The 26,918-nt window shown below is 37.7% G+C and overlaps 2 protein-coding genes across 6 annotated transcripts; both read left to right on the plus strand.

Moving 5' to 3' along the window:
* The first annotated feature begins 5,806 nt into the window (after nucleotides 1–5,806).
* mybl2a (v-myb avian myeloblastosis viral oncogene homolog-like 2a) lies at nucleotides 5,807–17,299 on the plus strand. Of its 5 annotated transcripts, XM_023284015.3 has the most exons (13): nucleotides 5,807–6,048; nucleotides 6,306–6,365; nucleotides 9,487–9,577; nucleotides 9,840–9,911; nucleotides 10,110–10,202; nucleotides 10,338–10,558; nucleotides 10,656–10,776; nucleotides 11,619–11,672; nucleotides 11,782–11,999; nucleotides 12,439–13,141; nucleotides 14,133–14,375; nucleotides 15,471–15,671; nucleotides 15,840–17,299. In XM_023284015.3, the coding sequence occupies exons 1-13, from the start codon at nucleotides 6,038–6,040 to the stop codon at nucleotides 16,425–16,427; spliced, it is 2,676 nt and encodes an 891-aa protein (XP_023139783.1). In that variant the 5' UTR covers nucleotides 5,807–6,037; the 3' UTR covers nucleotides 16,428–17,299. The 5 variants fall into 5 exon arrangements, with proteins under 5 accessions (XP_023139783.1, XP_023139742.1, XP_035810543.1 ...); XM_023283974.3 differs by lacking the exon at nucleotides 6,306–6,365; XM_035954650.2 differs by lacking the exon at nucleotides 5,807–6,048 and having other exon boundaries at nucleotides 6,351–6,369.
* Nucleotides 17,300–18,298: 999 nt separating this feature from the next.
* Nucleotides 18,299–26,486, plus strand: nsun5 (NOP2/Sun RNA methyltransferase 5). Its single transcript, XM_023284144.3, has 4 exons — nucleotides 18,299–19,427; nucleotides 21,741–21,948; nucleotides 23,667–23,831; nucleotides 25,845–26,486. The coding sequence occupies exons 1-4, from the start codon at nucleotides 18,503–18,505 to the stop codon at nucleotides 26,044–26,046; spliced, it is 1,500 nt and encodes a 499-aa protein (XP_023139912.1). The 5' UTR covers nucleotides 18,299–18,502; the 3' UTR covers nucleotides 26,047–26,486.
* Nucleotides 26,487–26,918: the final 432 nt, after the last annotated feature.

The following is a 26,918-nucleotide window of genomic DNA, read 5'->3' on the forward strand; positions in this document are numbered from 1 at the left end:
TATTCCAAGCATCAGGTGCAGAAAACCAAAATGTTTTCTTCAGTTCACATGTGGGGACGACAAACTGCAGAGTATCCATAGATGGGAGATTGAGACTTCCATGTTTCCTTTTTACAAGACAAACAGTAAGGAATAATACCCAGAATGGTTCTTGAAATAAATACCACTGACTTAAAGATGTCCAATTAACTTTAGAATAGAGCACACAAGTTATGGGGCCATATTACCAAAAAAAAACCCCCCAAAAAAACGGACTAACACAGTTTTCTACATCACCAAAACTGATATTTAAAGAAGCTGCAAGTATACTTTTGACCCAACAGATTATGTCACATTTCCAGAAGAAATATCGAATCTATGAAAAGAACCACGATGCATTTTGTTCTTTGTGACAAAAAACGTGTTTCAACGATTCCATCACATAAAATCCATTGTTATAGGAGTCACTGCAGACTCAGGACTGACACGATACATAAGGAAGCTTTTGTTCATTACTGTAGCTAGTGTATTTTGTTCACTGGTTTAACAAGTTCATGTCATTAGGAAAAAATACTGTAATTAATGTCTGTAAATATGCAGTAGAATTATATGTCTACCTCTCTACCAGGAAATGAAGTTATGGGTGATACAGTTTAATCCTCCTTTTGTCTTCATTTACGGGCACCAAAAAATATTCTTTGTCTGAAAAAAAATCCAAAAGTTCTGCAAAAAAATTCCACAAATTTCTAAAAATTTGCAAAACCTTCAGGAAGAAAATTCCAATAATTCCTTAAAAGTTTCCCTTAAAAGTCTTATTTTTAAAAAATCCCCCATATGTGGCAAGAAAATTCTTGTAAATATTTTCAAAAAATGAGTAAAAATCTTCCAAAAAAATCCTAAAAATATCTAAAGTGATTCCACATATATCAGTAAAACTTTTAATATTTTCTTTAAGAATATTCACATAAAAATCAACCAAAATCCAGCGATTTTCACTGGATTTTGGTTGATTTTTATTTGAATGTTCTTCAGAAACATTTTTAACATTTATTTTTTCCACCAAAAAATGTTCAGAGATTTCCCAAAAATGTTGAAAATGTGGACATCAGAAGTTTCACTGTGAAAATATTTTTTTTTTGACATTTTCAAACTTTAAAACGGGTCAATCTTGACCAGCAGCACAACACAAGGGTTAAAGATGTTCATCAGATGTCCTCGTGTTCCATTTTTATCATCTCATTTATATAAGCTTTTGTTTGTTTGTTCTGTATTGTCATTTCTGAACACAGCATCCTGTCATTGACCACCTTACAAATGGAGCATTTTTGTTCCAGATAGAGTGTTTTTTCCTGACCGTGACCCTCCTTGTTCACTATTTGCTTTTTAAATGTCTACTAGCTGTTATTAACCCGACTGATGCTGTAAACAGAGAGGCTGATGTTTTCAGTCATGATGCCAGCAGCAGCAGCGTCACAGTGGAGTGATGCTACCCGTAGCAGGAATCCACATATACTGCATACGTGTGTGTGCGTGTGTGTGTGTGTGTGTGTGTGTGTGTGTGTGTACATAGACAACCTGTTTATAAATCAAACAGCTGTCAAAACATTTACATGTTCTTTTGGATGGACCATTAAACTTGTGCACAAAAGAACCAATGTTGTTGGTGATTAACGTCCATCACTGTCCAGAAATGACTGCAGTTTATCTGAGATTACACACATGCAGTAAATGTACAAAAATAAAAGATGATAAGTTTTAGCCACGGCTTTTAAAATGTGAAGCAGTAGATGGAAGTAGGGATAAACCTGATCACTACAGCAGCTGTTTTCACTGGTAAATGATTCAGAGCACCACAATCAATCATTGATGTGTCTGAAAACTTGAAGGGAAATTCTCCCAAATTAATTTTCACTATTTTTTTTCCTTTTACTTAATAACAAAACATAATTACTGTGATATACTGAGAGTTATAGTTCATTTATTGCATACTGTGTAGTTCCTTTACTTAGGTTTTGATGTACTTTACTTCCACTACTTTACACTTTAACTCTACATTTTAGCAGGAAATATAATTTACTCCACTACATTAATTTGGTAGCTAGGCCTATGTATATTATTTTTGTATATTTTGCAATTTAAATTCATACGAAAAATAAACAGCTTCCAAAAATGATGCCTAAAAGTTTTTTCTTGCAAAAGTAAGTAAAACGAAAAAAAAGATATGTTCATGTAATAGAAATATTTTAACCAGCTTGTTTTTGTTTGTTTGATTTGGAAATGTCACTTTTGAAAGTTTTTATCTTTAAGTGACACAAAGATGTCTTAGCAGCATTCACAACTGCTAAATAAATAGTTTTAAGACTTTAAAATCTCAGTCTTGCTTGTCTCAAGATACACTTATTTCTACATGTTTTCTCAAAACCCGATTTTAATTTCAACTGGATTAAATATTCTTACTACAGACTAAAAACAAGGATTACAAGAGACATGTGCACATTGTCAACAAGCTGTATTCATCGATGACCTGTCCCAACATAGTAGGATTACTTCATCCAGAAGAAACAAACACACTCAGCAGACCAGACAGCGGTGGTGTTTTATTGGCACTATAGCAGAAGTCACATTTATTAGTGTTTTTGTTTTGTTTGAAATCAGTCACATCAGTTTAGCTCATCTAAAAGCACACATCTCTCACATCCAGTAAACTGTATTCGTTCACCACTAAATACAAATATTAATTCTTGATATATTGAGTAAAAACAAAGTTACGCTCAAGTAAAATGTGCACAGATCTGACAGGAAATATGATGCAACCTGTGTGACTAAAGGGCAGGAAAACAATCAAAGTCCTTTTGCCACCAAACCTGTTTGATTACAAGTGGACTGACTTTTCTCATTTGATCTCTGCACGTATCACGCATGTCATCTGTGATCAGCCTGAGATTCATCAACAACAACCAGATTTACCACGACTGAAACTCCTCAAAGTCACAGCGAAATGACAAGTACATATTTTATGTGGCACAGCATCTTGAAAAAGGTTTATATTATGACATTATCCACAATATCAAAGCCTTCAAATGTCATCATTCTGGCATTTAAAATGTAGTCCTTAATGTCAGCATGTTGAATTATGTAAAAATGTCCCATTTATAGTGTCTGTGTTGTACTGATAATCTGACAGATGATGTGAGAAAAGATTAATAACATCTGTACAAAGGTAAAATAATGTATTTTTGTGGTTTTTCTGTTTTTATCTGCCACTGTGTGATAAAATCCAGATAGTAATCATAACACTGTTCATGTAGCAACACAACAAAGTGGTTTCCAAGAAATAAAAGATCATAAAATAGATAATAAACAAATAGCATCGACACACTAAGGGGAGAATAAAACAGAAAAAGCAGAGCCAACAGTGATCGATGGAAAGAGCAAAAGAAGTCATTCTTGGAAAAGATTTATTATGAAACAGAGTTTTTAAGAAATAATATTGTCTCTTTTTCTTCCTTATCTTGGTTCTACAGTGGTGGAAAAAAGGCAGGAATCACTCTCAGGTCTTCAAGTGTAATTTCTTTTTAGTCCAATCACAGCCATAATACTAAATTAATCCTGAAAACCATTAAAAACTTAAAACTGACTGGTTCCATGAAAACAAGAAATTTTGAGTATTGGGTTGTTTTGGTAGAATTTAGTTTTGTTAGTTTTTCTTGTAAACAATAAACAAACAAAAAATATCATTTGTATTTGTTTTTGTCTGTCTAATGCAGCTGCACCTTTAGAAACACAAAAAAGATTTTTCCCACAAATATTTCATGATAATATTTGAGATTCTTTTAAAATTTTAAGGGTGTCTGAAAACTTTTTTTCACTATAACTGTTTTTTTTCTCTTTTTCATCACTGTGTATCACCAGATTTCTCTAACTAAACCAAACAAAACACTGCAAACGCTTGACACATTAACAAGCTGAAACTTATTAATTTAAGTTCTCCAGGTGAGAGTAGCAGGTAAATTATTAACCAACAGTAAAACCTGTTCACCTGAGGTAAGAAAGTGGAGATAAAGAGTCACCGGCAGCTCACTGTGTGCATTTCTGTACAACTGCCCCTCTCTGTGGTCAAAATGAGAAACACAACCTACCGTAATATCACTGTTATTCACTCACTGAAGGAATTTTTATGATTAAAAATACAATCAAAAGTCAAGACTGTGCAAAACACATGTAGAATTGTTTATAGTTTCCCATGTTAACAGAACTGGACTAGTTTTGGATGAAGAGCAGCTTTAACGCGACATAAAAGTGCAGATTCTGAAATAAATATTAAAAATGTGTTCTTTTTGTCGCATTGAAGGGCTCTTTGTGAGAAATATAAACTGCATATATTATTGGAAACACATTCAGTATTAAACTGCACTAATTGAGAGGGTCCAACGGTTGCTTAGCAACAAAGAGGAGAGAGCAGGGATGATGCTGGAATAAGAAAAAAAAATCAAGGCTGGAGAAATTATCTTCCATCTGCAGCCTCATAAAGGTAAACACACACACACGCACGCTTGCACGCACGCACACACACACACACACACACACACACACGACTACATGCATATATCACCAAACAGCATCATAACAGAGTATTAATCACACGAATAAACTAGTTAACCCTTACTTAAGTCCTACTATTTAGCATGTGTACTGAACAAAATATAAGAAATATTAAATATAGTGGTTTTTTTCCATTCTTAGAAATATAGGAAAATAGCTTTTGTTGTTGTAACACACAACATCTGAGCCCATTCTCCCTATTTAGTGTAACAATAAAAGGAATCTAACTAATGCTAGCTTTATACACCTTCCAAACAGAACAATTCCATTCACTTAATAATATAGTTAGGAAATAGTTAACAGTAGTTAGGACATCTGTAGCATAAATTTAATACTTAATAGCTGTGTGGTTGTTGTTTTTTTTTTACTTTAATTTTGTTATTTTTTTTTATGTACTTAAATGTGAAGATAGATTAATTATCAGTGAATATTCAGCTATGCTTAGCTTGTACCGACAGCTAACAGAGAGCTAAGTATAAAACTATATTGCTTTGAGCAGTGCTAGCTGCTTAGCAGTTAGCCTAACCCTAACCCTTCTATACTTTTATTTTATAAACAGATAAATAGATTGATAGATACTTTATTAATCCCGAGGGAAATTCAAGATTATGTACTTAAATATGAAGATAGATTAATTATCAGTGAATATTAAGCTAAACTAAGCTTGTACCAACTGCTATCAGAGAGCCAAGTATAAAACTGTATTGGTCTGAGTGGTGCTAGCTGCTTAACAGTTAGCCTAACCCTAACCCTAACCCTACTATACTTTTGTAATTTTATAGACAGATAAATAGATTGATAGATACTTTAATAATCCCTACTTAGCAGTTAGACTAACCCTACCACTTTACTTTTGTTATTTGTTTATGTACTAAAATGTGAAGATAGAGTAAATATCAGTTAATATTAAGCTATGCTAAGCTTGTACCAACTGCTAACATAGAGCTAAGCCGCTTAAACCAATAGACTTTTTTAACTATTGATTTGAGCGGCTATTTAGCCTAGCATAAGTTAAGTGTCCCAACTGTTTTGTGGGGAGGTCAGTTTGGTTAAAACGTCTCTAATGCTGCACTAGTTTACACAAGAATCGTCTGCGAATGTTTTGTAGAGACAGGCCGTTTTGTGTTAAATAGGTGTGTTGATGTTAATCGTGATAGCCTGAGTGCTAAGTAACTAGCTGGTGTAACTTCAGCCGTTAGCGCCGGTTGGTTTAAACCGTCCCTCGCCGTTGTTTTCCGGAGAGTGTAGCTATGCAGCCGTGTTGCTCTTGAACGGAGCTCTCTTTTTCACTCCCGGGTAAATTTACACCGACACAACGCCGTTCCTGCTTCTGTATTTCAGCGGGGCACACATGTTTCGCCCAGCATATGTCGTCTATGCAGTCATTTAGTCCCAAAAAAGTCTAGTTTTAGTTGCTGTTAAACTATTCAAGCTAGCAGGAAGACACACAGTAGGGATGTCGCGCGGGTAAGTGTGTGGTGGTGGGGAAACATTACATATATATATGTGTGTGTGTGTGTGTGTGTGTGTGTGTGTGTGTGTGTGTGTGTGTGTGTGTGTTTATTAATCTGTGGATGAAGTGTCTCACGGATGAAGTGTTTTAAGTTTATTTAAAGCTACAAAGCCGGTCGTCACGTCGCTTTGTTGTGAGAGTGAGGCGGTTTGTTTTCTCCCCTCTCTCACGTCCATGTAACAGCCGTTGTTGTGTGTCTGTTTTACGGTAGTGAGCTGGAAAAGCTGGACCCGGCCGTTTTCCAAAAGCAGTTACACGGTCTCAAGTTTAAGTAGGTACTTCTTTACCCTCCTTACTGTCATGTCAGCTCAGTTTTTTCTGTCACTAACTTCGAAATTCATCACAAACGCCTCATTTTCGCCGGCGAAAATTTGTCGAAGTTGCGTTTGCGCATGTGCACCGCTCGGGGCGCTGTACTTTCTGAGCTAACGGCCAACGTCTCCTCCGGTGGCTAGCCGAGGTAGCTAACTTTAAGTTACAGCCGAGTTAGAGTGGAAGTTCAGTAGTTTTGACATTTATCTTTGACTAGTTAATCGCAATTATTTGTCTAGAGAGTCATGCAGTGTGTTGTTTTGGAGATTTGGCTCGAAGTTTTATATTTATGTCGAAGTGATTGTCTAGCCTGCAGAAGCTAATGTTAGCTGCTAGGCTATCTGAGCAAACAGCCAACGTCTCCTCCGGTGTGCTAGCCGAGGTAGCTATCTTTAAGTTCCAGCCGAGCTGGGATGGAGGTTCTGTAGTTTTGACATTAGTTTTTGGCCAGTTAATCGCAGTTATTTGTCTAGAACAGGGGTGCTAAACATTGGGTCCTCCAGAGGGTCCAATCCGGCCCTCAAAGTGAAAAGAATTCCAGAGAAGACATTAACTGCAGATTGTAAATTAGTAAAACTATAAATTTAAAATAATTTCTAGACCATGACAAGTTGTTTTGATCAGAAAGTAAAATACTAGATTGTTCATTGTTCTTTTGTCATTTTGTGTCTCATTTTTGTAATATTTTGTCTTTTTTGGGTTTTTTTTTTTGTCTGACTTGTCATTCTGTTTCCTTTTTGTCTTACTTGTGTTTTTTGTCTTATTTTTGTCATTTTGTGTTTCGCTTTATTCGTTGTTTTGTACATCGTTTTTGTTGTTTTGTGTTTTTTTGTCTTGCTTGTGGTGTTTGTCTAGTTTTGGTGTCATTTTGTTTCTCACGTTTGTCATTTTTGTCTTGTTCTTGTCATTTGTGTAATTTTTTGCCTCGTTTTATTCATTTGTCCATTTTTTTTGTTGCTGTGTAACTTTTTTGTCTAATTTTATGTCTTTTTTGTTTTGTTTCATGTCGTTTGTCTCATTTTATGTCGTTTTGTTCCTCCCTTTTGTCATTTTGTGTCTCATTTTTGTCATTTTGTGTCTCATTTTTGCAATATTTTTTTGTGGTGTTTTGTCTTTTTTTGCAACCTGAACTAAGATGAGTTTGACATCCTGGTCTAGAGAGTCATGCAGTGTGTTGTTTTGCAGATTTTTATATTTATATCGAAGTGATTGTTAGCTGCTCGGCTATCTCAGAATCATCTTTAATGGCCAAATACCTACACAACATACAAGGAATTTGGTTTCTGCTGTTGGTATCACCCTGGGAATTTGGGAAGAGAATAATAATAAAAAAGAAACTATTGAAAGAAAAACAGGGAAAAAATAGTAATAAAAGCAAATATGACACAATATATACAGATATTTACAAGCTAGAAAGGAATATATAAAGACAGTAGTGCAAAATGATAATTGCTAGATGATGATACAGCGCAAAAAGCAGAGAATAATGTTCATAGTGCAAATATTACTGTACATATCCACTGGTATATTGTACAGGAGGAATGGCTCAGCTGTTTATTTGGGTGATGGCAGTGGGGAAGAAGCTGGTCTTGTGTCTGCTGGTTTTAGTGAACATGGCTCTGTAGGGGGGAAAACAGTTTCTGTCGTGGCTTCCTGTGTTTTTATTCGTCACATGCTTGTACAGTACGTACAGAGAAATGCAGAGTGACTGGTACTTAAGACTGCAATAACAACAAGACATTATAAAAACACATTCTTTAAAAGCGATGGAAACAAAAAAAGTCACGTTATAAATAATAAGGGGGTAGAGATTGTGAAGCTGTGTAGCACATCGTACATGCTGGTGGAATATGTTACTGTACAGGAAAGTAGTGAAATAGAAAGGCTAAGGGACTGGAGAAGTGACAATGCATTTATGTTTTCTTTTATAGTCTACCTTACATTTAACCTTTGTTTCCTCAGGCTCTAAGTGTTGTATAAATATAGTATATTTTGAAACTAGTAATGAACTGGAAGATGAGCATATTGGTCAAGAACAAGAGTATAATGCTGGACACTAAAACTTACTTTTAGCAATTAATAGTGGGCAGATGAAGAAATGTGACCATGAATCAGAATCTCTGTCAGTCACCCTGTAGCTAACATTATCAGACAGACCAGTAGAGACTGTTTGGGGATTTACACATTGAAAGATGTCACAGGTTATAATGTTAGAATTCATGTTATTGAACTGTAATTTGGCACTTCAACTGTGACGGCAACATTTTAGCCTTCTGTCATTTTGGATAATTATATGTTAGTTTGTCTTTGCAATATGTTATTTCTTCTATTTTTTTTTTTACATTTAGACATGAGGCAGACAATACACGAACATTTAACAAGCATTAATGCATTACTGTTATTGTCCATTTGATACAGCTTGTGTCTGCAGCTACTTTCAGAGATGAAAAAGGAGAATTTATACTTTCAAATGAGCCTCAGCAGTGTTTGGATCCAGTGATGGCAGAGGCAGTGGCTTCAAACCAGTGTAGACTTTGCTTAGCCGTGTACAGTACATCACATCAACTTTGTTTTGGTTCTTAGTTTCATGTCATGTAATTTCGTATTTACGTTTTGGACACCACTTGTACTTCTGAGTTTCCCCTCAGCTGGTGTCTTTCCCGTGGATTTTAGTGCTGACTTGCACAACAGATGGGCAGCATTGGTCAACAGTGGCATGAAACTTTCTATTTCTGGGCTTGTTTTAAATGTAGCATTTAAACGTATTTAGTCCAAACAGAATGACATGTCTGCTGGTTTAGGGGCTGAACATGTGGACCAGACATAATTTTACATCTGCTGCAAAAAAGGGCTGATGCTACGCTACTGCATTGAAAGTGGAGGGAATTTAGTGTTGAAATGAGTAAAACTGTAGTTCCAAAGACTCAACAGCACCGTTCTTTAAGTCCATGTCAGTCATAAGAGATGTGTGTGTCATACAGTACATGTTGTTTATGATGATGTGTTGTTTCTCTCTAGGATGTCTTGCTGAAATAAAATAACACATTTAATTTAATTATTGGTTATCTGTGTGCTTGCAGCATGGAAGAAGGCAATAGTAATCTATGCAATGACACGGATTCAGACACAGCAGAAAAGAAGGATGGTATAGCCAAATGGACTCAGGAAGAGGTGAGTGAAAAGAAGGCTTTCATCAAGTGTTGTTTTTACCACAACCTAATTTATGTATTGTTACTAAAATGTGATGACAGAGCTTTTTGGTGGCTGGTGCATTAGCTGATGTTAAGCGAAACAAGCTCTTAAACTATGTAGCTACCTTAGGCATCCTACTTTGATTTCAATCTCTGATTTAACTGTTTTTGAAACCTGAAAGTTGACCTTTAAGCTCACATTATGTTGTACTGTGTCTGAACTAATTTCATCTTGTGTGCAGGATGAAAATCTCAAAATCCTGATCAACAACTTTGGAAAAAAAGATTGGAAAATGATTGCCAGTTTTTTACCAGTAAGTATCAGTAGTGTCCAGGGTTGTCATGAGAGAGAATAAATAAAATTGAACTTTTAAAAGTTTAGTAAAACAGTAAAAAAGAAAACCGTAGTATTACAAAATTGTGTTTGAGCAACTACTCGAGTAACTACTTCTTAGAATGTCGTAGCATTTTAAGAAGGAAAAGCTAAAGATGTGCTTTCGTTGCTTGGAAAGGGGCGGACAGATCACCAGTGTGTGCACCGCTGGAAAAAGTATCTGGATCCTGATATAATCAAGGGATACTGGTCCAAAGAGGAAGATGAAATGGTAGGAAAATCAAAACACAGAAGAGACGTGTAAACTAAATCCTGGAACATCTGATACAGACTTGTTTTCCACATGTTTTAGGTCAATATTATCCATTCTCATGCTTCACTGCTGATCTGTATTTGCTCTGAATAGATTGTGAAGCTGGTGGGAAGGTACGGCACCAAACACTGGAGTATGATTGCCAAGCACCTCAAGGGGCGGCTGGGGAAACAGTGTCGTGATCGCTGGCACAACCACCTCAACCCAATGATCAAGAAGAGCTCCTGGACCAGTGAAGAAGACCTCATCATATACAAAGCCCACTCCATTCTGGGAAACCGGTGGGCTGAGATTTCCAAGCTCCTCCCTGGAAGGTGGGTCAGCGAGCAGCGGTTGGTTTGGTGGTTGATGGACTGTCAGATGTTAGATTTGGTGAATATATTAGTTAATACTTTTTGTTTCCACCTACAGATCAGACAATTCAGTGAAAAATCACTGGAACACCACCATCAAACGTAAAGCAGAGATGGGCTGCTACAAAGATGAAGCTGACAGTGTTTCACTGGATATCCAACAGTTTGTGGAAGGAGAGGTGTGGTACTTTCAGCAGATACTGTATGAAGCATTTGGATTCTGGATTGATTTAGATATTGATTTATATTAGTCAATATTAGCTTTTGATATCTGATTAATTGGCTTGCAAAATGTTTGTTGATTACAGTTTAAACAATGCATCAGCTGCGCTCTTTAGATTATGATAGAAATACTAATGACTAGTAACAATATCCATTAATGGGCCGCTGATCAGACGATGTTTTAACCCTCCTGTTGTCCTCATTTTTGGGCACCAAAAAATATTGTTTCCTTGTCAGAAAAAAATCCAAAAATTCAGAAAAAAAAATTTCCCCAAATTTCTGAAAATATGCAAAACCTTCACGAAGAAAATTCCAATAATTCCTTAAAAGTTTCCCTTAAAAGTTTTATTTTGTAAAAAAAAAATCCCCCAAATTTGGCCAAAAAAATCTTGTAAATATTTTCAAAACAGGAGTAAAAATCTTCCCTAAAAATATCTAAAGTGATTCCATATATATCAGTAAAACTTCTAATATTTTCTTTAAGAACATTCACAAAAAAATCAACCAAAATCCAATGAATTCCGCTGGATTTTGGTTGATTTTTATATGAATGTTCTTAAAGAAACATTTTTAAAATTTCTTTTTTCCACCAAAAAATGTTCAAAGATTTCCCAAAAATGTTGAAAATGTGGACATCAGAAGTTTCACTGTGAAAATATGTTTTCCACATTTTCAAATTTTAAAACGGGTCAATTTTGACCTGCAGGACGACACGAGGGTTAATAAAAAATACAGGGTTATTTATGATACATTGCAGCGATAGCACTCTGGTGAATTTACATAATATGTTGTGTTCCAGGTGGACTTCAAATGTGATGTTGTTTTAGACGCTGAGCCAGTAACGCCTGAAGTGGTAAGCTTGGTATAAAGACAGTTAGATGCATGATTGTCTTAGAAAATATCCTGAATGTTTTCAGTTTTTCTTTCAGATGAAGACCCCTGTCCTCTTTGCTCTGCTGCAGGTCAAGCAGCAGAAGGAGCATCATAAAGTCAGGGAGATGATGTCTGTTCCACCGCCCCAGGCTTTGGTCTCCAAAAGGGAACTTTCCTCCTCCAGTTCAAATCCCAGTCCTACACCCAGTCCTAGTCCTAGTTCCAGTTCTGGTGCTGTACAGGTGGATCAGAAGAAGTACGCTGATGCTGCCTTGAGGATGATTGCTGAGGACATGCTGCCACTCAGGTGACTTGTAGTGCTGATAGTTGTTCTCTAAAGTTGTGAAATTAACCAAGTTTGTTAGTCATCAATTTTTACTGCAACTCCTGCATATTTAGGAAGTAACTACATAATGTTAAATAATGTTAAATGTGCATTGCCAACTAGTGATGGGAAGTTGGTCTCTTTTCAGAGAGTCGGTTCTTTTGGCTCGGCTCCCTAAGAAAAGCCGGCTCTTTCGGCTCCCAAACGGCTCCTAATGTAGTGTTATTTGTAGCCTCATATTTTCACCTAACCTGGCAAATATGAATAATTTGTGTATTGACAAACCCTTGAGCATTCAATGTTTTTATGAGAAGTTTGTTAGTCGGCTCTTCCGATTCACTACAAAGCATCGGCTCTCAGAACTGCATCTTTGGAACATCACACATCGCTATTGCCAATGTATCTGTGGTTTGTTTTCCAGTTTTGTTGAAGGCGCCGGCTTCAGGTCGTTCATGAGCACCATCATGCCTGAATGCACCAAGCTGTCCCAGCGGGCCATGGGCCTGCAGCTCTATGACGACGTGGAGAGAACCATTAAACCTCAGCTCATACGGGACCTCAAAGCCTGCCTCGTTAAAACCAAAGACAGTAAAAGTGCCATTCATGTCACCTTTGACCTGTGGACGGGGAATCAATCCCAACCAGGAGAGGATCCCATCGTCGTTGTGCAGCTCCACTTTGTCAGCGATTCCTGGCAGATCCGCCGTCCTGTTGTGGCCTTCCGTCACCTCACCCACAGAAACCTCAGCACTGCCGTGGCCCGGGAGCTTGAAGGCGTTCTGCTGAGCTATGGAATCTTTCCTGACAGCATCGGCTATGTCCTCGCTAACCAGGCTAAAGAAGCCCTGGCTGCAAACAACTTCTTCTGTGACTACAGGATCATGTGCTCCTCCAACAGAGGAGAGCCGGTTGGAGATGAGATCGTGACGTTTCTGTCGGACCAGATGTCTGAAACAGAGTCCCCATTTTCAGAGCTGCAGATTGGAACCAGGACCACCTGTGTGGCCAGAACATTGCAGACGGTGATAAAAGACGCCCTGAAAACCTCCAGATTAGTGGAGAACCTGCTGTCACAGGTGCACAATGTGGTGGCTTTCTTCAAGAACAGCGCCTACTGGAGCGAGGTAGGAGAGAGAGACTTCCATGTGCATTCAAACAGATATTTTCTATTTGCAAAGGGCTGATCTAAGTTAGCAAGTTTGTGTTTTTGTTCCAGATTGTGAAGATTTAACCCTTGTGTTGTGCTGCTGGTCAAGATTGACTCGTTTTAAAGTTTGAAAATGTGGAAAAAATAAATATTTTCACAGTGAAACTTCTGATGTCCACATTTTCAACATTTTTGGGAAATCTTTGAACATTTTTGGTGGAAAAAAAGAAATGTTAAAAACGTTTCTTAAGAACATTCACATAAAAATCAACCAAAATCCAGTGAATTTCGCTGGCTTTTGGCTGATTTTTATGTGAATGTTCTTAAAGAAAATATTAGAGGTTTTACTGATATATATGGAATCACTTTAGATATTTTTAGGATTTTTTTGGAAGATTTTTACTCATTTTTTGAAAATATTTACAAGAATTTTCTTGCCAAATTTGGGGGATTTTTTTTTTTTTTTTTAAATAATACTTTTAAGGGAAACTTTTAAGGAATTGTTGGAATTTTCTCCCTGAAGGGTTTGCAAATTTTCAGAAATTTGGGGAATTTTTTTTCTCAACTTTTGGATTTTTTTCAGACAAGGAAACAATATTTTTTGGTGCCTGTAAATGAAGACAACAGGAGGGTTAAAGATCCAGAAATGAGACAGCTGATCCAGGATGTCTCTTGTTTGTGAACTCTTCGTTTTTGTGAAATTCTATGTCAAACTTCAGCATTGTTAATTAATAAGCATCTTTTATAATTTTTAAGTTTTACAGTTGATTGTCAGTAAATATGGACTTGACCAAATGAATACAGAACGTGTGTGTTGGGTAGGTTTAATATAATCTTTGAGACTTTTTCTCTTGCATCTCCCATCAGTGTGGATGATTTTAATTTTTACATCAACGGATTCAACAAGGTCTGACTCTTCTTACCAGAACTGTTTTAACGTGACCCTTGTGTGCCTTTTCTTTGCTCAGGTTTTGGTGAAGGAGTGCAACATGTCTCTGTGCCCTCCGTCCACTAGCTGTCGCTGGAACTCCATGATGCTGTCGCTGCGTCGGATGGTGCAGGAATCTGCCTGGAGCGCCATCATGACCCTCCTGGCCCAGGCTCGGATCGAGGCGTGCGATGCAGCCAGCGCCCCGCCTCTGGTCATGGTCAAGAGGGAGCAGGTGATCGACATCCTGGGTCTCCTGGAGCCCTTTGAGGAGGCTCTGCAGGTAAGAACGCAGGTTAACCAGAACTTTGTGTGTTGTTGTGAAATTACTTGGGAATATATTGATATGTTTTGAGGTTTTTGGATACCAAGTCTCCCATATTTCCAGTGGAATTTCCAGATTTTTCTGTTCTGCTGTTGATACTTATTGGGTCATGTAATCAAACAATCAACTGTGCCATCAGTTATCAAGTTAATTTTATTGTTAACACTAATGAATCTTTGCCAGCATCAGCATCGTACTCCAGGTTTGTGAGCTAACCTTACTTTGGCTTATTTGCTGATAAACTTGACTTAAATGATAATTTGTTTTCACTTGAGAACTTCTTACCAAAAAAGCTACAACAGAAAAACACAGAGGTTTAACTGATAAAAGAAACAACACTGGGCATTACTGAAAGTCTGCAAAAAAAGATGTGTTAGCTTTGTCTGGTCTGTAATAAGGAAAGCTATAAAGAATGTTTTGCTGTGTTTAATAATTCTAACAAGGTCAAGGCTTTATCATAAAACTCACTGAACTTCTTCCTCTTTCAGCCCAGACACAGAAACTGATCTACAACCCTCACGCAAATGTTGCAATCTACAGAAAGAGTAATAGAGACAATTTAAATATGGAGTTCCTACAAGAGTTTCCAAAACTTTACACCTAATTTAAAGTCATAATCTTCAACAAAGATAATCTGAGCATCACAGGCACAAATGGTTTAAGTTTCTGAGGTCAAATCAATAAACAACAAAAAAGAAAAGCCACTTTTTTTCCTGCTCATCTGTAAAAAGGTGTGTCTTTAAAATAATTATCCTCTGATATTTACTCAGAGTACAAAGAAGCCTCAGAGCTGCTCTGGGTGTTCATGTGGGTTCTGTAAAGTGTCTTGAGATAGTTTGAATTAAAATTGACGCTATATAAATATAATTTAATTGAATTGAAAAAGTCCAAATATATTTCAGCACTAATGCCATAATTTGTCAGTTGTAGTTTGAGCTTTGGATTAATTATGAAACTATTTCCTTAGAAAGACTTTATGCATTTATAGAAATACACTAAGTTTTTTTGTTAGTAGAATGTGTGTGAGCAACTCTCTTGTCGCTCTTAACCGAGGTTCTGCAAGGAAACGGTGTGACCATCTCCTTCATCATCCCTTCCCTGGTTGGCCTGGATAAGACCTTAGAGAACCGTGTCACCAACTACACCCATTTCAGTAAAGCCCTTCGCTCCGGCCTCCACACCCACTTCCAGTCGCTCATTCACCAGAAGGACGTCGTACTGGCAGCAGTGCTCGACCCCAGGATCAAACTGCAGGTACTGGATCAGGACAGAGGCGTGATGCTTTCTTATAGTATAGCGCAAATCACCTGCTTTATAAATAGGATGGAGTCTTACAGCCATTTTAGATTACTCTGTAAGAAAAAACACATATTTACATGCAGAATCACTACTCCTAACTGACTGCATTCTTTTTTTTTCCAGCCTTTTCCTGATGTCAAAATGGAGGAGCAGACGGGTTTCCTAATGCCTCTGTCAAAGCATCAGGTTCGCAGCCTCGTGGAATCCTCCGTAGAAAGCCTGGAGTCCTCGGCTGTTCCCACTGTGGAGGCAGATAAAGAGCAGAAGAAGGAGCAGGATGCAGAAGAAGGAAGCCAATCCAACGCTGTAACAGAGTTATCCGATGGCAGCTCAGACGACAACAACTGTGGTGAAGTCAGTCAGAACGACCTCAAGCGGAAGTCCATCTTCAACTTCCTGCAGCCGCCTGCCAAGACGATGAAGACGTCGGAGCTCGATGTGTATTTATCTGAGCCACTGCTGGAAACCACCTCCAGTCTCCTGTACTGGAGATCTGCTAACCGGCTGCCCCGGCTCCAAGGCATCGCCAAGAAGCTGCTGGCGGTACCGGCCACCTCCGGGGGCTTCGACCGGCTCTGTCCGATGGCAGCGTGCATCGTCAGAGCCAAGAGGAACCGCCTTCCTCCTCACACCACAGAGAGGCTGCTCATTTACAAGAACTCTGTGAAGACCAAGACCGTTAAGAAGCCCAACAGGGTCGCTAAAAACTGAGAGAACACTTAAACTCTGCTGTTACTTTAATAAGCCAACAAAATACCTCTTCCACTGGAATAAACCAATGAAGTTCATAATGAGAATTTCCTTATGCCTCAGACAAAATAGCATTTCAGTCTAACATAGAATTAAGATCTGTGGAAATGTAATTCCAAGGGTGCATTAAGATCCCTTTAAAAATGATATTTTTATTGGCACTGTTCAAACCATAAGTTCTTCTGAAGACCTTTTGCTGCTGTTGCCTTTAAACACACAAGCAAAAAATGTAAAATCTTTCCTGATATGCAGGAGTTAAAATATTCTTTAAATGTCTCTGCTATGTTTTCCAGTCTGATAGATCAAATTCAACAATAAATATCAAACACCAACTTGTTTCTTTTGCAGAAATGTTGAAATTGGACATTTATTTCTCTATTCTTTGGCTGGTAGTTGATTCTATCAGTGAATGGCTGGTCAGCGCCTACAGCAGAAGGTTAAAGTAACGTATATTTTCCAGCTAAACTACAGGAGTGAACGGCACATTTTTAAAAGTGCTTCTTCCTATTCATTAATTGTAGCTTCTTATATTCTGCACACAATGCAAACAGGCTGTGTTTGGGCTTTAAACTGAAGGACACACAGGAACTTGTCTGTTTTTTGTAAAAGCGTTCTGTATTTTATTAGTCTTTGACATGTTTATGTTCATGTATTTGTTGAAAGGAGCTGCAATGAATGATTTTTGCTCTGAATTAAATTGTAGTGATGAGTTCTGAGTAGCAGTTGGACGTTAGTCAGTTTTTTGCATTTATTTTCCAACGGTTCACATTGAATGACAACTAATGAGTTGATTTTTCATATTGTGCAAATAAACAGCAGTTTGTCTTCTTTGACCTCTTGTGTCTCCATTTAAAATATCCAGAGTACTTAAGTTAAACTATTTTCTCTACAGTTTTCTGGACTTGTGGGCCAACATTTCCATGCACACAAGTCCATTTCAGTGCTCAGCTACACGCAGTTGATGTTTGACGTCATGGAGCTTTAGGAGGCCTCCTTCATTTCACTGCTGTTTCCTCCCCATCCATCCTGCAGCCTTTTAAGTGAAAAGCTCTGGATTGTAGCTGCAACGATTCTGTTGTTGAACGTATGGTTCGCTCAATATTAATTCAGAAGTGAATGAAAATACCTTTTACAGGCCGGCGCCCAGCTCCATAAAACATCTGCTGTAAGGCAATCGTTCTAAGTAGCTTAGAAAACATCTCTAAATAAGTCAGGATGTGTTTCAAGGCTCTGAGGATTTCTTTGAAGGGAAGATCCAGTGTTTTTTTTCTCAACTAGGGTCAGTACGATATAAAATGGCAAACATCCCACTGGTGTAAAATTTGAATTTTTTTGTACGTAAATTTAAGTCACTTTTCTGAATTTCCAGCTTCTAAAATGTGATTATTTACTAAATTTAAGTCATTTTTCGAAATTTCCAGCTTCTAAAATGTGATTTTTTTAAAATAAATTTGTCATTTTTCTAAATTTCCAGCTTCTAAAATGTGATTTTTTTTAAACTGAATTAATTTTTCCGAATTTCCAGCTTCTAATTTCCAGCTTCTAAAATGTAAATATTTATTAAATATTTACTAAAAAAAAAAAAAACAAAACTAAATTTGTCACTTTTCAAAGTAAAAGCCATTTCCAGCGTCTATAATGTATTTATTTAGTAAATTTAAATATTTTTTCTTTATTTCCAGCTTCTAAAATGTAATTTCAACAAATTATTGATTTTTTTTAGGAGCGGGTTGACACGTGTTTCTGTGCTCATCAGTGATTGGCTGGGCAGACCTCTACGTCAGACGTAAACAGCGCGTCATCTTGTAGTTCCGGGGTCACGGCCGTTCCGCTCACATGTAGGAGAAGTTTAGCCGGAAGCTGCTGTTAGGAGCAGGGATGAGAGGAAAGAAGCTTCTCCTTGGGTCTTTTTCTCCACTAAAGAAAGAAGAGGAAACGGCGGCAGTAGCGGGAGTCTCTCAGGACAGTTTTTCAAAGTAAAACACCAGGAAGAAGCTAAAAACAGAAATCCTAGCAGGAACAGAGCAGGTTTCGCCATGGCTCTGTACATGAAAGCCGCTGAGATCCTGCAGAAAGCTGAGAGGAAGCAGGCCGCTCTGAAGACTCTGGTCTACGACAGTAAGTTTGCGAACATCAAGCAGCTGTTCGCTTTGGTCTGTGAGACCCAGAAGTTCTCCTCCGTCCTGCAGGAGATCATCGAGGCCACCAGGCTGCTGAAACTCACCAGGCTGAAGATGCCTCTGGCCCAGGTGCTGGTCTACGACCTGCTGATGGGCCAGGGCCTGAAGTGCGGCGGCTCCTGGAAGGCCGTGATGATGAAGCACCGCTCCAGGCTGCAGGCGGAGCTGGCCCGCATGAAGGTGAAGCAGAAGGTCAGCAGGAACGAAGACCTCCTCCCGGCGAACCTCCAGCAGCCCCACGGGGACCAGCTGCCCAGGTATGTCCGTGTCAACACCCTGAAGACCACCGTGGAGGACGCCGTGGACTACTTGAAGAGGGACGGCTTCTCCTACCTGGGCCAGGCCTGCAGGCTGGAGGACTTGAGCCTGAAGGACCGACACTTTGTGAGGGATCTGCACCTTCCAGAGCTGCTGGTCTTCCCTCCTAAGACAGACTTCCACGACCACTTCCTGTACAAGGCCGGACACATCATTCTGCAGGACAAAGCCAGCTGCCTCCCCGCCTTCCTCCTCCACCCTCCTCCTGGAAGCCAGGTCCTGGACGCCTGTGCTGCCCCCGGCAACAAGACTAGCCACCTGGCCGCCGTCATGAAGAACCGGGGCCGGCTGTTCGCTTTCGATCTGGACGCCAAACGTTTGGCCACGATGTCCACTCTGCTGCTGCGAGCCGGAGTCACCTGTCAACAACTGGCCAACCAGGACTTCCTGAAGGTGGACCCTGATGGTCCACAGTACAGAGACGTGGAGTTCATCCTGCTGGACCCGTCCTGCAGCGGATCAGGTAGATCAACCAGTATTCTGTATACAGTCATGGAAAAAATGATCAGACCACCCTTGTTTTCTTTAATTTCTTGTTCATTTTAATACCTGGTAGCACTAAAGGTACATTTGTTTGGACAAATATAATGATAGCAACAACAATAGCTCCTAAGAGTTTAATTTCAGAGCTGATATCAGACATTTTCCATGGTTTTCTAGATAATTACCAAAATCCCTTCAGTTCTTCCATCAGTATCTATGGCATTGTTCTGATAAAAACAGCTTTTAGGATTCCATGTTTTCTTTTCTGTCTGTTTTTGTCAAAAACAAGAAAAATGAGACAAAAATGACAAAAATAAGACCAGAATGATAAAAATGAGACAGAAATGACAAAAACGACACACAAGATGACAAATTAAAAAAATGTTTTATTTTGTGTCTCATTTGTTGTTTTCTCTCGCTTTTGTCATTTTGTCTCACTTTTGTCATTTTTGTCTCATTTTTGTCATTTTGATTTGTTTTTGTTGTTTTGTGTCTCATTTTGTGTCTCATTTTGTCATTTTGTGTCTCGTTTTTGTCATTTTGTGTCTCGTTTTTGTCATTTTCTGTCTCGTTTTTGTCCTTTTGTGTCTTGTTTTTGTTGTTTCACACAAACTGCATTCACCCTGTTCCACCCAGACTGAAACTACCCCAGATGGTCCCTGATCCACCCCCATGTTTTACTGTAGGGGCAGACAGTCTGGTTTGTAGCTTCTCCAGGCTTCCTCCTAACCAGTAAGTTGGCTGGATGGACATCAACTGAAAACTGGATTCATCCCTGAAGAGAACCTTAGTCCAATCATCAACAGTTCAATCCTTGTGATCCCTGCAAAGAGTAACCAGCTTTCCTCTGCCTTTCCTTGATGAAGAGCTTCTTCCTGTCCTGTGGGACTTCAGACCAGCTTCAACAAGTCGCTTTCCAACTGTTCTTGTCCAACAAGTCACATTTCTCCACAGTGTCCACTCATTTTTAAGGTCCAAGACTGTATGTCTGTTAGGGATGCAGCTAAAATAGTTTCCATTCCCATGTATTTTGGAGTTCTTTGGTCTCTAAAATGTGAAAAAATAATAATAATCAGTGTTTCTTCAAGCCCAACATGACATCTTCAGATGTACTGATTTGTCTAAAAATGTCTACGATGTCTTGAGGAGGATCTTTGTGAACAAAACGTTGACTTATGTGTGCGATGTCTGGTCCATTTGCTCGTCTCCACATAGGAGATCAAACCAACAGCATGTTGTCTCAGAGTTGTATATTTGATTCAATTCAATTCAATTCAATTTTATTTATATAGCGCCAATTAATTAATTATTTAGTTATAGAGGAGTGAAGAAGCCAGAAATACTCAGATTTACAAAGTGAAAATCAAAGTATTTCATTTTTTTCTTTAAAAAAATGCTTAAACTGGTAATTGAACTATCAAAATAGTTATTCTATCAGTTGACAACTAATCAGTTAATGGTTGCAGTGTATAATTACAGTGCTGCTCCAGTTTCTTATTACCTGTATTAAGATTACTAGCTTTAATAAATGTCTTTAACCCTCCTGTTGTCCTCATTTACAGGCACCAAAAATATTGTTTCCTTTTCTGAAAAAAAATCCAGAAATTCACCAAAAAAATTCCCCAAATTTATGAAAATTTGCAAAACCTTCAGGAAGAAAATTCCAATAATTCCTTAAAAGTTTCCCTTAAAAGTTTTATTTAAAAAAAAAAAAAAATTGGCAAGAAAATTCTTGTAAATATTTTCAAAAAATTATTAAAAATCCTAAAACTATCTAGTGATTCCATATATATATCAGTAAAACGTCTAATATTTAAGAACATTCACAAAAAAATCAACCAAAATCCAGCGAATTTCACTGGATTTTGGTTGATTTTTTTTGTGAATGTTCTTAAGAAACATTTCTTTTTTTCCACCAAAAAATGTTGAAAAATTTCCCCCAAAATGTTGAAAATGTGGACATCAGAAGTTTCACTGTGAAAATATTTTTTTTTTTCACATTTTCAAAATTTAAAACGGGTCAATTTGACCCACAGGACGACACGGGGATTAATAAATGTGTCTAATGTTATTTATTATCATGTCCTTCAAGTCAAACATAGAGAGATACAGAAAAGCAAACATATTTACTCCTCCTTCCTTATATTTATACAGATATAAACAGAATTTACTGTAGAATTTAGCTGCTTCAGAAGCAGAATGTGTTGCACAAGTACGCCAGAAACCAGAGTATTACTGCATCTATGAACACATAAGGACTTAAATATATAATTCTCTCGTGTGTGGTTTCCAGGTATGGTGTGTCTCCGGGACAACTCCTCTGCCGACCAGGACAAGGAAAAAGCTCGTCTGTCCTCGCTGGCGTCCTTCCAGCTACGATGTCTGAACCACGGCCTCCGCTTTCCTCGCCTGAAACGTCTGGTTTACTCCACCTGCTCCATCCACCGGCAGGAGAACGAGGACGTCGTAGCCGCCTGTCTGCAACAGAACCCCAGCTTCAGGTAACAAAAATAAACCAGTTTTAGTCCCTGCAGAAACCAGAGGTCGATCAGAAATAAACCTGTTTTAGTCCCTGCAGAAACCGGAGGACGATCAGAAATAAACCTGTTTTAGTCCCTGCAGAAACCGGAGGACGATCAGAAATAAACCTGTTTTAGTCCCTGCAGAAACCGGAGGTCGATCAGAAATAAACCTGTTTTAGTCCCTGCAGAAACCGGAGGACGATCAGAAATAAACCTGTTTTAGTCCCTGCAGAAACCGGAGGTCGATCAGAAATAAACCTGTTTTAGTTCCTGCAGAAACCGGAGGACGATCAGAAATAAACCTGTTTTAGTCCCTGCAGAAACCGGAGGTCGATCAGAAATAAACCTGTTTTAGTCCCTGCAGAAACCGGAGGACGATCAGAAATAAACCTGTTTTAGTCCCTGCAGAAACCGGAGGTCGATCAGAAATAAACCTGTTTTAGTCCCTGCAGAAACCGGAGGTCGATCAGAAATAAACCTGTTTTAGTCCCTGCAGAAACCGGAGGACGGTCAGAAATAAACCTGTTTTAGTTCCTGCAGAAACCGGAGGACGATCAGAAATAAACCTGTTTTAGTCCCTGCAGAAACCGGAGGACGATCAGAAATAAACCTGTTTTAGTCCCTGCAGAAACCGGAGGTCGATCAGAAATAAACCTGTTTTAGTCCCTGCAGAAACCGGAGGACGGTCAGAAATAAACCTGTTTTAGTTCCTGCAGAAACCGGAGGACGGTCAGAAATAAACCTGTTTTAGTCCCTGCAGAAACCGGAGGATGGGCTGTTTTTTAAGTCTTCTCTTCTAAATTGATTGTCAAGTTTATATAACTTAAAAAGAATTCCATAATGTTCAGCATCATCTCGTTTATTCAGTCAAACAGTATCGTATATTGTCTTTATGATCTTTTGGTTGGTTTTTTGACGACATAAATCTTTAAACTGTAATTACGGTGTACTTTCTTGATGTACATTTTATTTATTTGCTTCAGTATTTGACTAAATAAGTACACAAAATGTTCATTGTGCTTCTCTTTTCCACCATTAACTCAATTATGGGCTACAATTTTAATATAATTCTACTACTAATAATAAACTTTATTTATATAAAACTTTTACACATCAGCAGCAAAGTTTAAAAACAGATTTATATAAAAACCGATGAAATAAACAGAAGGCCTATAAAATACCTTTCCATGGTCAGGATGGTAAAAAATATAATAAATCAAATGTAATGAAGATAAGATAAAAGAAAATGAAAATTCTTGTAAAATCAGGAAAGGCACTCTGGCAAAAGTATTTTTTAAGAAGGGATTTAAAAGATGTTAGTGAGCAGCTTTGGGGAACCTGGAACAGGCAGAAGATCTGAACATCAGGTACTAAAACACTGGAAATACAACTGGGAGAAAGGGCTTTAAAAGTAATCAGTAAAATGTTAAAATCCATCCTAAGACATTCTGGAATCCAGTGTAGGAGGCTTTAAAGCCGCTGGTAATTCTGTTTGACTTTAAAGGTCATTTAAAGTGGTCAGAATGCACAACACAAGGCAAAAAGTGCATTAATCAGCTCCTGAGTCCCTGGTTCAACAGCAGTCTATCGCTGCAGGTCATTACCTCGCTCCCTTTCCTGTTTATCTCTACAGCTGGACTATTCAATCAGATCTAAAGGCCAATAAAACACTTCTTTACTTGTGTTTTCCCCTCCAGACTGGTTCCTCTGCTGGCTCAGTGGCCTGAACGAGGCCTGGATCCGCTGCCTCAGTGTCTACGAGCCGATCCGACCAAAACCCGAACCCACGGCTTCTTTGTGGCGCTACTGGAGAAACACAGCGAGGCTGAGGACGGGAAACAGGAAGCAGCGGTTCAGATCAGGTGACTACTGGGTAGCATCTAACCCAGGAGAGTCAAACTCATCCTAGTCCAGGTTCCACATTCAATCCAGGTTGATCTCCAGGGACCAGTAAAACCACAGCATAATAACCTATAAATAACCACAACTCCTAATGGTTCCTTTGTTTTAGTGCAAAAATGTTCACATTTAAGGAATTATCTTTTTACAAAACATCGTGAACAGCCTGAAATTTCTCAAGAAAAATAAATTCAGTTTCATCAACATTCAGCCTCAGTTCATCATTTCCACATTACAACTTCCAGATCACAGAGTGTCGACAAAGGAACACAACATTTAGTCATCTGGAGCTGAACCAGAGGATTTACTGGAGGATCAAAACCACAAAAATCAGACAAAAAAAAAAGACAGAAAACAAGACAAAATATTACAAAAACAAGACACAAAAGGGCAAAAAAAAATGAAACGACACAAGCAAGACACAAAATGACAAGAACAAGACAAAAAACAGTGAATAAAGCGAAATACAAAGTTACATAAATAAGACAACAAAACACAAGCGAGACGAAAAGGAAACACAAAATGACAAAAACATGAGACAAACGACAAAAAACAACAAAAGGCAAAATATTACAAAAATGAGACACAAAACGACAAAAGAACAAAGGACAATCTAGCATTTTACTTTCTGATCCAAACAACTTGTCATGGTTTAGAAATGATTTTAAATTTATAGTTTTACTAATTTATAATCTGCAGTTAATGTCTTCTGTGGAATTTTTACACTTTGAGGGCCGGATTGGACCCTTTGGAGGACCACTTTTGGCCCGCGGGCCTCATGTTGGACACCCCTGATGTAAAATTTACCACTGCATCATGACGTTCTGAAATAACATCTTGAAAAGTTTTGTTTTTATCTGGGTTTTTATTTCTTAACACACAAGAAATTCCATAACATGTGTTACCTGTAGAGCAGTCCTAATGTTTCTAATTAGTATAATTTAATGTGTTGAACCACTTGTCTGGGCTCTATATTAACTTATTTTTTTGTTGATGATTCTTCTATTTCAATTTGTCTGTATGTTTTAACCCTCGTATTGTCTTCATTTATGGGCACCAAAAAATATTGTTTCCTTGTCTGAAAAAAAATCCAAAAATTCTGCAAAAAAATTCCACAAATTTCTGAAAATTTGCAAAACCTTCAGGAAGAAAATTCCAATAATTCCATAAAAGTCTCCCTTATCAGTTTTATGTTAAAAAAAAAATCCCCAAATTTGTCAAGAACATTCTAGTAAATATTTTCAAAAAATGAATAAAAAAACTTCCAAAAAAATCCTAAAAATATCTAAAATGATTCCATATATATCAGTAAAACTTCTAATATTTTCTTTAAGAACATTCACATAAAAATCAACCAAAATCCAGCGAATTTCACTGGATTTTGGTTGATTTTCTTTGTGAATGTTCTTAAGAAATATTTATGACGTTTCCTTTTTTCCACCGAAAAATGTTCAGAAATTTCCTAAAAATGTGGACATCAGAAGTTTCACTGTGATTTTTTTTTTTTTTTTTTTTTTCCCACATTTTCAAACTTTAAAATGGGTCAGTTTTGACCTGCAGGACAGCAGGAGGGTTAAAGGGAAACTGTATAAATCAAACATAAATGTCATCATTTTGTACCACCAGATTATAGTTTTAAGCTGGTTTTATGTATAGTCCCTAAAAAAAACAAAAACAGACAGTTTGGAATTGTAAGAAAATAGAAACTTGTAGAGAAAAGAACACAGAATACAAACCTACACACATTGGCATAATGATAAAGGCTGTACAACGTGTTTAATATATCATCGGGGCAAATGTCATTCTTTTTATTAGATTTTAATGAGTCATAAAACAAACGATATCTGAAAATAATCCTTATTGTGGTCTGACACAAATTACAGATTCATTCAGAGCTTCCATCGTGACTTTAGTGCCGTTAAACAGGACTGTTGTCACTTTTATATTTATAATTCTTGTTATTTTCTCCATCACAGCGAGCAGGAAGAAGCGACGCCTCACAGTCCACCGACATCTGAGAACAAACCTGCAGCTTCAGAGGACGAGTCTGAGGCTTCAGAGATGGAGGAAACGCCGACACCTGCAGGAGAGACGGATGTTACAGCCAGCAAGAAGAGGAGGAGGAAGAGGAAGAAGAAGAAGAAGAACGCAGCAGCAGTGACATTTAAAGCAGTTTAAACCAAAGATGTTTCATCATTGACCACATACTAAACTATGATTTTTTTTGGCCATTTTTGAACACATACTAAACTATGATGTTTTCGTGACATTTTTGACCACATAAATTGAGGTTTTGGTGACATTTTTGACCACATATTAAACTATGACGTTTTTTCACCATTTTTGACCACATGCTATGACGTTTTTTCACCATTTTTCATCACATACTAAACTATGACGTTTTTTCGCCATTTTTGACCACATACTATGATGTTTTCGTGACATTTTTGACTAAAACCTAAACTGTTTTTGTGACATTTTTGACCACAAACTAAACGATGATGTTTTGTGACATTTTTGACCACATACTGAACTATGACGTTTTGTGGGAAAAGAAATCATCATGAATTTTGGCCATAGTATACTATGTCGAAAAAAAATGCGATTTTTCAACATGTTGTAAAAACATGCCATATGATGATATAATGTAAAGGAGGCCGTGAAAAGCACTCCAGAAAGGTTTTCTTTGAAAAAAAAATCATCATGAATTTTGGCGCAAAAAAAACGCCATAGTATAGTATGTCGAAAAAAAATGCGATTTTTCAACATGTTGTAAAAACGTGCCATATGATGAAATAATGTAAAGGAGGCCGTGAAAAACACTCCAGAAAGGTTTTCTTTGAAAAAAAAATCATCATGAATTTTGGCGCAAAAAAAACGCCATAGTATACTATGTCGAAAAAAAATGCGATTTTTCAACATGTAAAAACGTGCCATATGATGAAATAATGTAAAGGAGGCCGTGAAAAACACTCCAGAAAGGTTTTCTTTGAAAAAAAAAAGAATTTTGGCGCAAAAAAAACGCCATAGTATACTATGTCGAAAAAAAA

The sequence above is a fragment of the Amphiprion ocellaris genome, chromosome 8, assembly GCF_022539595.1.
Source record: "Amphiprion ocellaris isolate individual 3 ecotype Okinawa chromosome 8, ASM2253959v1, whole genome shotgun sequence".
Lineage (NCBI taxonomy): Eukaryota > Metazoa > Chordata > Actinopteri > Pomacentridae > Amphiprion > Amphiprion ocellaris.

Bases quoted from the DNA above. Each gene is read 5' to 3' on its own strand.
- mybl2a (XM_023284015.3), top strand. The intron at 9,912-10,109 runs GTAAGTATCAGT...TTGCTTGGAAAG, and splicing joins TGATTGCCAGTTTTTTACCA to GGGCGGACAGATCACCAGTG. The intron at 12,000-12,438 runs GTGACTTGTAGT...TTTGTTTTCCAG, and splicing joins GAGGACATGCTGCCACTCAG to TTTTGTTGAAGGCGCCGGCT.
- nsun5 (XM_023284144.3), top strand. From the start codon at position 18,503: ATGGCTCTGTACATGAAAGCCGCTGAGATCCTGCAGAAAGCTGAGAGG. The intron at 19,428-21,740 runs GTAGATCAACCA...TGTGGTTTCCAG, and splicing joins CCCGTCCTGCAGCGGATCAG to GTATGGTGTGTCTCCGGGAC. The intron at 21,949-23,666 runs GTAACAAAAATA...TTTCCCCTCCAG, and splicing joins CAACAGAACCCCAGCTTCAG to ACTGGTTCCTCTGCTGGCTC.